At 42.6% G+C, this 13825-nt stretch overlaps 1 protein-coding gene across 4 annotated transcripts in view; it reads right to left on the reverse strand.

Annotated features, from left to right (window-relative positions):
• The window catches only part of lmx1bb (LIM homeobox transcription factor 1, beta b), a 53625-nt gene that overhangs the window by 8020 nt on the left and 31780 nt on the right, over window positions 1-13825 (reverse strand). For all 4 annotated transcript variants that reach the window (XM_086313679.1, XM_086313677.1, XM_086313678.1 and 1 more), the window contains one exon: window positions 1042-1274. In XM_086313679.1, coding sequence (XP_086169805.1) covers window positions 1042-1274 — 233 coding nt within the window. The remainder of the gene's footprint in view (window positions 1-1041; window positions 1275-13825) is intronic.

Genomic DNA, 13825 nt, shown 5'->3' on the forward strand with positions numbered 1-13825 from the left:
TTTGGGCTGGTCACATCCTTTAGCTGATTGCTAGTAGATGCTGAAAAAACAAAAAACAAATGACGATAGAATTTTTATTATTCAGTTATTACATTTAATTTTTTTTTTCATATGAGGCTAAAAGAAAGTGTTTACAAATCAAAACTACAATTGCTGTTAACAAACCCCAATGACTTCAGGGCGCAGGCGCATGCTTGATGGCTTATTGTCTCCTGTCATCTGGTTCTGATATGTAACCAATGAAAACCTACATTTCATCTGCCACATGCCGAGGTTAACCTCTATTCATGTCAACATTTTCTCCATCTTTAAATTCTGAGACATGCACAAAAGACATGCCTGTGCGATACACTGGGATACAAGCAAACGAGGAAGACGTGGAGCAAATATTCCCACAAGTTGACAAAAGTTGACACAGGCACAGATGTATTTGACAAATTCCCTGCTTTTGTGCATGTTTAAATGCGAGCCAGATGGTAGTGAACAGCGAGGCTTGGCAAGATGCCTCAATGTGTATGGAGGCTATAGGAGAGGAACACTAGAGCTGATAAGAGTGGAGGTGCAGGCTTTCTGCAGAAAGGCCTCAAATCCCTCTGTCACTCACCGTGATACAGTGATTTAATTCTTTCCAGCACCAGATCCTGCCCACGCATGGAGCACCATTAATACAGGGTGGCTTGGCTTTGTCCTGCTTCCACTTCCTACTGTATCATAAACTTACGCTCCCTGCTCGAATGAATGCTACAAAATCAGCCACTGAAAAGCTGCAGATGGAGCTACGCTAGACCTTTTACGGCCTGGGCTGTAAGCAAGACCTCAGATGTCAATACATCTAGTATCTAGAACTGCTTTATTCCTTTGCTATTAACAAAACTAAAACTAAATCCAGTAAGATTCAGAACCAGGTTCCTCATGGAGGACGTCTTAGGTGGCCACAGCTGTGATGGGACAGAGCATACAGAATACAACACCCTGGTGCCATTTGACGATCGCACCACAGTGTCGTTCTCACTCTTGTGTGAGAGGGTGCAGAAGGCTCACCTGAGTCTGAGTCATCCGGGCTGACCGAGCTGAGTAAGTCTTTCTCCCTCTCGTAGTCAATCTTGCAAAGCAGCTGACCCTCCTTCAGAACAAACTCATCGCCCTTCCTCAGCTGGCGGTCGCACACGCAGCAGCAAAAGCAGTTCAGGTGGTAGACGCACTCCAGAGCACGCATCACAAACTCTGTGGGGGCGATTTTCTCCATGCAGCCGCTGCACTTGGTTGCAAACAACCTATAAAGAAATAAAAGAGAATATGGTAGGAAGTGTGGTGATTTAAACAGAACACCCAAACCGAATTTTGCTGTTCAAAGCAGCACTTGTGAAAAAGATAAAAATAACACAAGTAAAAAAACATGCATTTTCTAAATGGAGGTATTTATTGTTAAGGGGGAAAGAAAATCCAAAGCTACGCGACCCTGTGTTAAAAAGTGATTGCCCCATAAGCCTAATAACTGGATGCAGTCAAGCATCTTTTACAGCGTTGTGCAGGAATTTTGACCCACTCTTCTTTGCAGAATTGTTGTAATTCAGCCACATTGAAGGGTTTCTGAGCATTAACCGGCTTTTTAAGGTCGTGCCACAGCACCTCAATCGGATTCAGGTTAGGGCTTAGGTCACTCCAAAGTTTTTTTTAAGCCATTCAGAGGTGGACTTGCTGGTGTGTTTTGGTTACCTTTGTCTATCATTAAATTTTGTTGGATGACCGGAAACATCTAAAGTGTGACAAATATGCAAAACACTAGGAAATCAGTGAGGGGGCAAACACTATTTCACACCACTGTATACTTATATCTGGTTTGATTATGACTGTTTCAGTATCTTGGTCCTGTGTAGTGTCCAGCTCATTTGGCCTTACAAAATATTTAACAATAGCCTGGAAGGCTTTACGACAAATTATTATTCACACTTCCATAAGCATAGTCCCATCTAGCCCGTTTTGGTGTTTTGGATGTAGTTATTTCAACTGCCAGGGAACTTCTATAAACCTCACCAAAACAAAGGCTCGAAACCAAACATAACAAATCAGGCTTCTTCAATTGGATCTTATCAAACGAATAGTTTGTCTAATCACTGCGCAAAGGACAATGAAACACAAAATGTAATCCATCCTCGGCAACACCAACATAAAAAAAGAAATAGACACTGCTTTATATATCTGCCTACTTTAATTGCCAATTGTAAAGTTCTACTTCTTAACTTTTGCATTCGGTGTTAATTAGATTTTTCTGCATTGTAATCATCTTTAATTTGAATGTAATTTCTAAGCGTTGGTTTCCCTCCACCGTTCCTTATATCTTAAGATTTATTTGAAAGTATTTATGTGCCACTTCAAGTTATCTCAACAAACATAATTTAAATTCGGAAACTGAAAATATTGCAGGGACCTCTCTCACCCGACAGTAATTACGTGCACGATGAGAGTTGAAGCTATTCTTCCTCGGGGACCTGAATGTTCAACAGGTCTTACCAACTTACATCTCTGCCTATCTGCTAATTGTCCAGGGTTACAGTGTTTGCCGTGCAGCGAAAGAGGTGCCTCCTTTGGCAGCTAGTCATCTGTTAAAATTTTAGGCTGAGCCCAGCCTTGCATCATTCCAAGTGAGCTCAGTCATGGGGACTGACCCCAACCCCCTCACAAGCCTGACCAACCCCCCCCCCCCAAAAAAAAAAAAAAAAAACAGGCTAGATCATGCTCCAGTGCAGCAACTACTAAACCCTGATGATCTTAATCAAGCCTTTGTTGGCAGTTTATGCATTTCTTTCATATCCACACAATGCTCTATATGCATCAGATATCATATCATGATTCATTGCTGGTTAGTGGGCCTGGTCTGTCTGTATCTCATCTTACCGTCTAATATCGTGCCTCTGTGGCGCAACACTGCCTCTATCACCATTTCCTAGACAACACTTCCATCTTCTTTTATGTGCTTTCAGGAAGATGTTTGCATTGTTTTATTGGTGACTGAGTGGCATTTAATTTGCCCTCCGTTGTTTAGAAGAAGCCACATTAAATGGAGCAAGGAGGCAGGGAGTGTGGTTGATCTTGTCCAGCCGTAAAGCTGGATTTATTAGTGGCCTCTTTGTTTGCCCTGGTCTGGAAGACAGCTGGCAACCGCCTATCTATTTGTGGTGAACATCTATTTCATTGTGCAAGGCAGGGAGGTAGTGAGAGGAGCAATTGACATCATCTGCTGGTTCGGGACGGGGTTGAGCGATAGTGATGAGTATAATGTGTAAATATGAGAAGAGGGGAAACCAAAGGGTGGTTTTGTTATGGTAATGGTGTTATAGGTACTGATTGAGTAGTGATATGGTGTGTGCGTGCGTGTGTGTGTTCACACATGTAAATGCATTTGTATGAACAGCTGTGTGCACGCTGGTAGCAAGTTTGGTTTTTGTTGTTGCCTCTGCAGCTTTCTAAAATAATTGCTTCACTGCTGCTCATCAGATCGCAATCGGGAGAGCTACATTTTATAACATCGTAATCACTTCACAACAATTAATAGCCTATTTTACTAGTTTCGAGATATCCATCCATCTATTCATCATAATGAGCATTACAACCTGGATCCATAAACTAAGGATGGTTAGACAGAGCATCTTCTTTTCTTTATAAAACAACAGAGATGTCAGCCCAGGCACTCTCTGGGTTCATAAAATCCTTTAATCTTTCATTTATTACAATAAGTTAAGAAGATTATTATTGAACTATGGAAAAACCTCTAGGATAATCCCCTGAAAAAGAAATTTCGGCATGTTTCTCAAACAAACATGGATCTTGTTTAACTGACCTGCCAACCTGGATCGGTTTTCTAAACAAACTACCCAGTTTGGCTTATAAAAAATAAATTAGAAAAAACATTTAGAACATTAGAAAACATTTTAAACACTGACTTATTCCCGCAAACGGCGCATTAATAGGCCAGTTTCTAGGTTTTAGAAGGATCGTTATAGGCTGGGCTCATCTTAAGGAGGCGATGGGTTTGTCAAGACAAAGTTCCCAGCTCTAAGTCTGTTTGGCTAAAGGTTGCCAGCTTAGGCTCAGAGAGAGCGCAAAAAGTTGAGGAAATGACTTATTAGCGCGGTTTTGATATGTCCAGCACTCCGTATTCACCTACGACCGCTCTCTAAAATCTTCTCATCTAGATGAAAACATTCTCATTCAGCCCTCTTTCCTTTCTTCTTTCTCCTTTGCCGAGTCTAATCTTGTAAGCCATTATTTTTCTATTTCCCCTCTCTGTCACTTTGCATTATTTTTGCTGCTGTAATTCCCATTCGTCCCTTCTGGAATCTTCCTGTCCTGCTTTGTCCTCGGGTCTAATCCGGACTTTCTGCCTGTTTTCAGTCCCCGGTCCCCTTTCTCAGTGGGGTTCAGATGGAAAAGCCATGCATGACGCCCCTTCTATGGCAACCACACCTCCACAGGAAGGCAACGCCGACTTTTCGGATGGGCAGAGAAGGCCTTTGAGAAGCTGGCAGCAGAAGTAAATCCTTCTCTAAGGAACAAGGAGAATTAGCAGGGAGCAGTGGACTAGGGATTTAACCCTACCCCTCTCCTTTGAAAGGCACAGTCAGTCCCACTCCTGCGGCTAGCCACAATCAAACAGAGGAGGAGTGGGGAGGTGGCAGCGGAGAACACAAACTCCCTGAATGACACAAGCAGTGGATTGTGGAGGAGCCTAATCCCACTTTAATACCTTTCCAAGTTCAGCTGCTAAAGAATGCTCTTTAAAACAACACCACTGTGTGAGCAGTGAAGGTTGACCAGAGGGAGGCACGCCATTCAACCTCCCTAACATTACCTGATTAGTGGTTTGAGGAACAGGCCGCTGCCAACAGGAGACAGAGAGGGAGATGTAAATGATTATTTTATATATAGAGAGAAAAACATATCAACAGGCGGTATTTAACTGGAAACTGCACCAAGAAAGAGACACCGCTCCCTGCACTGATCTACAGGGATATTAAAGATATCAAAGAAGATGTAGCTGCGACTGAAAATCAGACCTGAACTGATTTAAGTGATCAATTACCACTTTGTCCCTCTAGCTGATCCCAGTGACCAATCACATTAAAGCTTGTATCCACCTAAAATCCACTTTCTGGACGTTGAGCTGCTTTCGGTAACTTGACTCCCAGTGTTGCAGAGGTGAACCAGCATCAGTATAAAAAGACACCACAAAGGGGACCACCAGCGCGACAGTCGCGTCCCGGCTCCCGCCTTTCCTCCTCCCACACCTGAGCGCACAGATCAAGTGATGAGACCCTCCCGTGTGGATCAATGGCTGCATCTCAAGCCAAGAGAACTGTCAATATTTACCCAGGCCTCCCCGGGACGGGACTCATAAATGAAAAGAAGAGGCCATCTCAGCACATACCTCACTCCCGGAGGAATCATTACATCCCTCTTTTTAATCCTGTGTCCACATACCTGTAATCCCTTGTCTGTTCTTTTTTTTTTTCTAAGGATGTCGCTCTCTCTCCGTGACAGATTATCACACTGCTGAGGCTTGTAAGGCTTGCAAGAAAATGCACAAAATGCAGCATCAACAACAGCAGATAGGACCCAACCCCCCAACCCCTCCACACACACACAAAAAGAACAATTATAAAGTGGGCAAAGGCCAGAAACAAGTGAACACTTAAAGTGAGTAAAGTGCAGCTGAGAAACGTCGGCCTCTGTGTCGTTCATCTTCTATCCTTTCTGTTTTTGCAAGCGCTTTGGAGAACTATCCACGCTCCCTTTGAGCAGATTATGGGCAACTTAAAGTGTGACAACATCTTAAGCTCTCACCACATGTTGCCAGTGATTGCCCTTCTACAGACATTACATTTAATGCTTCTGCTGCAGTGATAAGCATCAGGAGGACTGGATGGGATAAAAGGAAACCAGAAGAATAAGAGAGAAGGTTGGAGGGGGGCAGAGGGGATGAGTATGGAGCTGCTTATGCTGCTTGATAATCACGCTACATTTAGCAACACGTGCAATAGTCTCACCTAACTCCCCTTTTGCTATTGAACAACACTCTGAGAGACAGCAGAAGAATTTAGGAAAGAACAGCCAGAGCTATTATGTCACCACAGCCCTTCAAAGACAGAGGGGATGAGGATTATCCCGGCAGCAGCTGTAAGCTATTACTTTGAAGATGGGCTCTCGTGTTTGGGCAGGAAACCTGTGGCCATGCCAATCATGCAGAGGTGAGAGATGAGGCCTGTGAGCCAGGTCAGGAAAGGGCCCTCCGGACGGGATGGAGAAAATGACTTACTGGCTAAAGCTCAAGTCAGTCATTTCACAGACTGCCTGACACAGCTGATGAGCATGTTTCCAGGACTTTTTACTTTCAAGGCAGACTAGTTCACTTAGATTTTTTGGTGGTTATGCTCATTCACATTCTTGCTAATAAGTCTTTTTTTTTCTTCTTTTTTTTTTACTTTAAAGCGAAGTATGTGAGTAGAACCAGTGTCCAGGCAGACTACATTAGCAGAAATACTACAGCACAAACCAGGATAAAACCAGAGAATATATAAAAGATAGCAGTAGCCTTTGTGACCTCTCCCAGCGAAACATGATATTTGTTGTCTTTTGATCTAATGGGGCTCATAATATAAAAAACAAACGTCGTGATGTATTCAAACACAGCTGCAACTAGCGATTGAGGTGATAAAATCATTGAGGAAGTCTTTCCTTAGGTCATAAATCAAGTGATAAGTAGAGTCCTTTTCTCACTCACTTCCACAGAATCAGACTTCTATTTAAAAACAGTGGAGTTGCCCCCTGCTGGCAATAAGAAAGAATGCAAGTTTGTTGCAAGTTGCCGCTCCACTGGCTTTTCCATCACAGTGAATGAAATGGATATGGAAAAAGTTACTAGCAATAACATTTTACACTGACCAAGGTTTGTAGGTCAGACTCTGATTTCTGTTTAAATGCAGGAGAAGTCAGTTACCTGTGGAAATGGTTAGCTTGGTTCAACCAAATTTAAAATCCACCAAACATGAGTCAAAAGGACAGAGCTTATCTGTTTTTGATGCGCTAATGCTACAGTAACATGCTGTAGCCCTGTTTTATCTAATATTTATTTTCTCGCGGATCTCAAAGAATTATCTTGACAAACAGCTAGTGTATCAAACGAAAAGCTTGTTTCTCCTTCACGTTTTCAGATTATATTCTGTCCTGTTTGCTGTCTGAAAAGCACCAAACTAATCCGTCACAGCAGAGACTTTCCAAACTGTTGAACAGCCACTATTTTAGTTTTTTTTTTCACAAGACACGCCTTAATAAGGGATAATTGGTTTTGTAGCAACTGTATCAAGAGCTTTGGCCATAGAAGAAAACATTTGATCCCCAGATGTTTAGCTACATGTGAAAGGGAGGACGGCAAACCTTTTCAACTTCGTCTCAGCATTGTGAAAATTACTTTGCTATGTACATTTACGCTGACCTCTGCACGTGGCAGACACACAAGCCTAAAAATAATCTGAATTTGGCTGATACGAGTGTTTGATTGCTTGCAGAGGGGCCTAATGATAAAAGCAGATTCGAATAAGGGGGAGCCTGTACATTAACGCACCATATTTTTGTGTGTAAAGCAGATAAAGTGTCATTGATTCTTTCACCATGAAAGGAGCCTGAAACAAACTTTCGGCCTGCGTGAGCAGTAAAGTGTTAAAAAGTAGTAGCGATGATGCCGTCTGCATAAACAACCTCTGTGGCTGACCTTGTTTCATAGTATCAGCATTTCTCTTTGGAGCATAGATTCATGGAGAGTAATGAAGCCAAATAAAAAGTGCCATGCTTCTGCTCCCAAAGGCCAGCTCCAGTCAGCTCTAAAAGCTGCTTAATCACCATCCCGTGCTTACTACATTAGCATAATAATGGCCTTTAAATTGAGGCTCTTTGTTTTTTAATTAAACTCCCAGCAGGTAAAAGTAAAACACATTAACGGGAAATGTGTACACCACTAATGGCCCAAAGGTGCCTTCTTCATCACGTAGCTCTGGCCACAGGGTTCTGCTTGTTTCCTGCACCGAAGCGCAGCACCGGAGCATGCGAGCTCACAGGGGAGGAATGAGACAAGCTGATTGCACTTGGCATAGCAAAGATAATAGCAGGAAGAGGTGTTCGATGTGTTCGAGTATGCATATATGCACCTGCCCTGCATCTCAGAGGGAGCGTGCGCGATAATAGCTGCTGAACAGAGCTACACTAAATCTGTAAAAAAAAAAAGGCGGATCTTACAGTGAATGTGGAGTCAAATGTTTCCAGGATCATCTATCCCACATGTCCACTATTGTGAAAATAAATACGGCCACTTTATTTCTATGGCAGCATGAGCTCCTATGTGCTGGAATGTACGGCTCCTCAGACGAGTCTCCCCGCACCCCCCCATGACTAGACGGACATCCCAGGCATATCTGTGTGTGAGGCTATACTGCACAGCTGCAAAAAGAAATCCTAACCCTTAAGTCATTATTCAAATGATCTCATTCCATGCGCCGTGCTCTTCACAGATTACGCAAATCCCGAAATACAGTTAAGAGAGAACGTGTTGTTCGAACAGACTGCCTCTAAACATGCAGACCACGTCTCAGTTTTCCTCGACTATGCTCTCGTTGAAAACGAGCGTTTCTGCTGTGTGGTATCAAGCTATATGGCATACGACAGAGTCAGTGCCATGCCGTGTTCAAGCTCTGTCTTGCAGCATCAGTTTACCCAGTGCCTCTCTCCTTTACACCGATCTGCTAATGAGTCACTAGGAAAACAGCGTGGAAATAATCCTCCGCTGCCACACAGGTAGAACAAAGCTCATGGAGTGAAAAGGACAGTGTATTGGGCAGCAGAGGAGGCTAAGTACACATCTAAATACAAGAGTAAGCAGGCGAGCACACACGATGCTGTTTGGACAGCTGGTCTTCCTGAGTATGTAAAATGAGTGCAACATCGCATTTAAGTACGGTTTTTAGAGCTCAGAGCAAACAATATGGTCACACGCCCCCGAGTGACAGTGTCAGTGAAGAAATTATGACACTGGAGATTTGGAGATTTATTCTTTTACTTATTCTTTAAAAACATTTTTTTTTTAAAAGACAGTAATTTAAAAGGCGGTTTATTCCGCCTCCTGTAAGAAGCCATCACTGATAGATTTGACAGCTTTACGACACAGACACGAGAAGCAAGTCTGGACTGCTCCTGCTGAGACACCCGTAAAAATCACTCGCACCCTTTTTGTATATGTTTTAATAGCGCTGTTTGTCCGTCCTCCTTCCAGGCTGATCTGCGTGAGGTGAAGGGGACTATAGTGCTTATGCAGGACTGCGATCGACTGCTGCTTCTGAGGGAGCGAGCAGAACGGCGAGAGCGATGGCTAGTGAGTGTAATGGCTATCAGATGTTATATGACTACAGTTTAGCTTTTTTTTTCTTCGTAAGCAACAGTCAATTTGAAAAAGTTGCAGCAGCGAAAACAATTTGCATCTCACGTCCAGTAAAATAACACAGATTAGATTAAATCATGATGTGCATAATTACAAGAGGTTTGAAACACGGTCTAAGACACTTTACTTTCTTCATTATAAGAAAATAAATGGACTCGGCTTTCAGATTCAGCGCTGGAATGGTTAAAAAACAACATTTGGATTGGAGGGCTTTATAATTACTATTGACCCAGAGGTTCTGGGTCTAAGAAATAAAACAAACAGTAATATGAGGTGTTCAAAAGCACAAGTCTGCAAATATGCAAAGACAGGGTCTGGTGGAGAGCATCGCGCTTCGGCTTCTTTTCTCCGGCTCCTAATCTGTGGGCCTACACAATATTAAGACGGCTTTGGAGCCACTTGTGACCCAGCTGTGCACTAATGAAAAATTCCACAGCTCTGTGCGGAGGCCAGTGGAGCTTGACCCCTTTCCACCCTAAACCAAGCAATGTCCATCTTGAGGAGTTTACTAGGGCTCAAAGATACTAGATTAAAAGGTAGAAAAAGGAGAAAGAGAGACAATCTGGGAAAGTCTAGAAAAAAAAGCCCTTATGTGCTTCCCATCCTTTTCTTCCTCCAGTCTTTAGTATATTGGTGTGGAGTAAAGTGTTTGCCCAGGTTTTAATGGACAGAGATGATCTGGAGATCATTGTGACTGAGGATGGTTGCATAAGGGGGTCTCTGTTTACTTATCAGAGATTCGGCCTAAGCCCAAAATTACTTTGGAGCGAGTGAATGTGAGGCAACCGGGAATTAGACGTCGTTCACAAGATCCGGATCCATGTGTTTGTGATCCCTCTGCCCTTGATTCTCTGTGTCCGCGTCTCAACCGAGACAAAAGTCAGCACCATAGAAACAGATGTCTAAAGAACACCAAACATGAATGAGTCTGCTGACTGCACAAGCGTATACAGTGATAGCAAAGATGTTAACTACTTAGAAGGGTCAATAAGCAGTGAGAGTTTTTATAAGGATGTATACATTTTAGGCTTGTCTATCTTTCATTATCTTTTCAGTTTTTTTCCTCCTCCTTTGCATTTATTTATCTGAACTTAAAGATAATTTAAAGAACGCCCACTCATCTGCTTTACGTGCTATCATGTGGCCTCACAGATACACAGACATGCAGATAAGATCTAGGAAAAAAGCCAAGAAATGCAAGGGGGGGGGAGAGACACAGACAAAAAACACACAATGAAAGGAAGATGGATGAAAATATGGCTCACATAATTTCATAAGAGTGTTTTTTAAAGAGCTAGTTGGGGATTTTAATTACTGTATAACATTGTTCACTGATATCAGAAGACAGTGGCGGCTGAACGATCGCAGCAGGATAGATCAGCAGAGCAGGATCAATAGCAAGCACTTTACCGGTCAACTCAAATTCTCATCAGAACGAATGATAATAATCCTCCTCTCCAGGGAACTCCGAATCATTGATACTCTCAAATTGTCACATACTTTAAAAGATGAGCGCGGTATTCCTTGAGGGAATGGACTGCAGAGCTAAACGTGCGGTGGGATTGAGGTGGCGCAGGGGTGAGAGGAGATAAAAAAGAAAAGAAAGGAAAAAAAAGCAAATGAAAAATAAACATTGTTATTGAAAGACAGGATGCTCTAAGACCCGGGGGCTGCGGATTAGCATTCAGATTAGCATTCAAATAATATATTTGAATTTCTGATCAGCAATCCTCTTCAAAGAGCTAAATCCCAAGATTAGCAGGTGTTATGCTAAAAAGCTGTGTTTTTTTTTTCCTTTTTTTTTTGTGTCGGGAACGTAGCTACACTAGCCAAACAAATATGTCTTTGAGTGTGAAGAGCTGGCATGGATATGGTTGTAACCATGGCGACTGACTGGTAGTTAGGAGCCCTGGAGAAAGCTGCAGTGTTGGAATGTGTCAAACAGACAGAGGGGCGCGCACACACCGCAGAGCAAACCAAAAACCTGCTGTTTCACTAAAGACCATCGGCTACATTATTGAGACCACCTACAAATTCCCAGGAGATTCAGGTCGAGAGCGAAAGAAAGGTCATTTTGCATCATCATATAAATATATTTAGATATATTTTTAAAATATATTCTTTTCCAATTGGTTTGATTTAAGGATGCCTGGTCCAGCCAAGGGAGTCAGATGTGAAAAATGATGAATTCATGCTTGTCTGGTTTCCACAGAAAGATGAACTGAAACAAAATCTGCTATCCTTTTTCCCTAACACATGTCCCTTTATATCACAGTATATAAAGCAGTGTAATGTTACCACAGTTTATGTTATATTTCAAGAGCTACACTATCAGCAGCAATGCAGTTAATAATATTTTCTAAATCTCTGTGGACTTTACATTTGTATAGGCTGAAAGTAGATTGAAATGCCCACTGCACGACTCCCGCGAAAAGACTTTATTTGCTCTGCATAAGGCTACACATATCCACATAACACACGTGACATATTTCACCTCATGTTCATCAGTCAAGTAGGTGAGATGTGTGTTAAAATATGTAAAAAAAAAAAAAATAGATAAATGAAACCAAATTCCTCACTGTATGCAAGATGCAAATGTGTGATGTTTTATGACATTACATGCGAAATGTGCACTTAAAATTAAAATAATGTATCCAGAAAAGTGTCAAAGGACAAAATGTAACTAAATTCATTTGAGCTACAGTTAAAAACAAACCTTTAAAGACATGTTTTATGAATACAAAAACATATCAGGACACTGTATAATACATCACAAAGCCTTTATTTTACCGACTACAGTAAAATAACAAACGAGCTGCATATGTAACCGCAGTCACAGAACTTTTTCAGTGTACTATCATAAGTAACTGTCCATGCCGATATGAGAGATTTTGTTAATTTTAGTCATTTTAAGGGTCTAAGTTCCTCTACCAGCCATATAATTAGCCAGTTTACAGCAAACATATTGAAGCAGCTACTTTGAGAATCAGTATGTATACCTGCGTGCAATCCTGCAGTATTAGTCCCTACGCTATTTTCTTTTCTTTCTTTTTTAGCTCTACCTTCCACACAAGATACAAATAACTCTAGAAGAACAATATAGGAATTGTCTGTACAGGCTGCAACATGCGTTGTGTACGTGGGTGTTTGTGTATTTAATCTTGAAAGGGAAATTCTCTCTCCATTGTAGCAGCTAATGTTACTGCGAAACTATTTTGTTCATGACTTAAAGTACTCAAGCATGCATTTTGCCCTGGGAGGTCTGGCAGAGGAGTTGTCTGATGCCCTCACTGCTTCTTTCTGTCTACTTTCCACTGTTTTTTTCCCACACACCCACCCACCCACACACGCACAACAAACATTTCTCTGTCATGTGGTTGGTGGAGTGTAAAATCTCATCTCTCCAGCTGGAAGAGAACCGGTTCTACAAAATTTCCTTTTCTTCACGTGGAGCCTCTAAGGCATGGAACGGAATGGCAAAGCATGGCACGGCACATCTGGTCCTCTCCCTGAACCGACCGGCAGTGTATCTGCATGGCCCCGCGGCGCTTACCTCGAGTCAACTCAGTGGCCTTACCACAGCCTCTTAGTGACTGCATTATGACCCCTAATAGAGCACTGACATGGTTTATTTTCCCTTTGCTTTGGCTCTGGACTCGGCAAATTGACAATGCATTGTGCCGTAGAGCACAGAGCTACAGATGCCTCGACTCGGATGATTCATACATATAAGGCCCGCTTAAACAGCTTGATATGAATTCTCAAGAGAGTATGATGCGCGGCAGCTGTAGTTATGCATATTTGACTGCGAACAAGGCCAATCTCACCGGTGCCCCAGCCACTCATTGTACACCCAATTCGGCTGATATGGATCCTTATTTGTCTTCAGAAGTGATGACAATGTCTCCCGCGACAGTGACACCCGTGGTCAGCCCTCTCAGCATGGAAAAAGGTTTGCATTCACCAACCAATTTTACACTCTCTTTGGGTCCAGGAGTGTCTTTGTGTGCTGGGGAGCAGCCCATTCTCCGTGGCTGCCTGAAAAAAGCAGCTGTTTCTATAACGCTGTGGCAGCACTTTATGTTGCAGAATGATAAATGAAGGGGACGAGGCAGAGCTGAGGTGCAGCTGAAGCATGCAGAAACAATGGCGGAGGAAGACCCGTGCGCTACATGGATATGCTCTGTGCGCCTTTCTCTTTCAGTCTCAACTTCACTCTTGCTTACCCACACACACGCATTCACTCTCTCTCTCTGTAGGTTAGACTCTCGAGCTCAGCCATAGCCAGAGGTTATGAGAGCGTGTTGAAGCAAGGGGGGAGGCTGGGGGGTGGGCTAACAGAAC

Source organism: Aulonocara sp. 'chitande type north' Nkhata Bay, linkage group LG12 (genome assembly GCF_057382095.1).
Source record: "Aulonocara sp. 'chitande type north' Nkhata Bay isolate Kocher_YH1m ecotype deep benthic linkage group LG12, A_spYH_male_GT1.1, whole genome shotgun sequence".
Taxonomy (NCBI): Eukaryota; Metazoa; Chordata; class Actinopteri; order Cichliformes; family Cichlidae; genus Aulonocara; species Aulonocara sp. 'chitande type north' Nkhata Bay.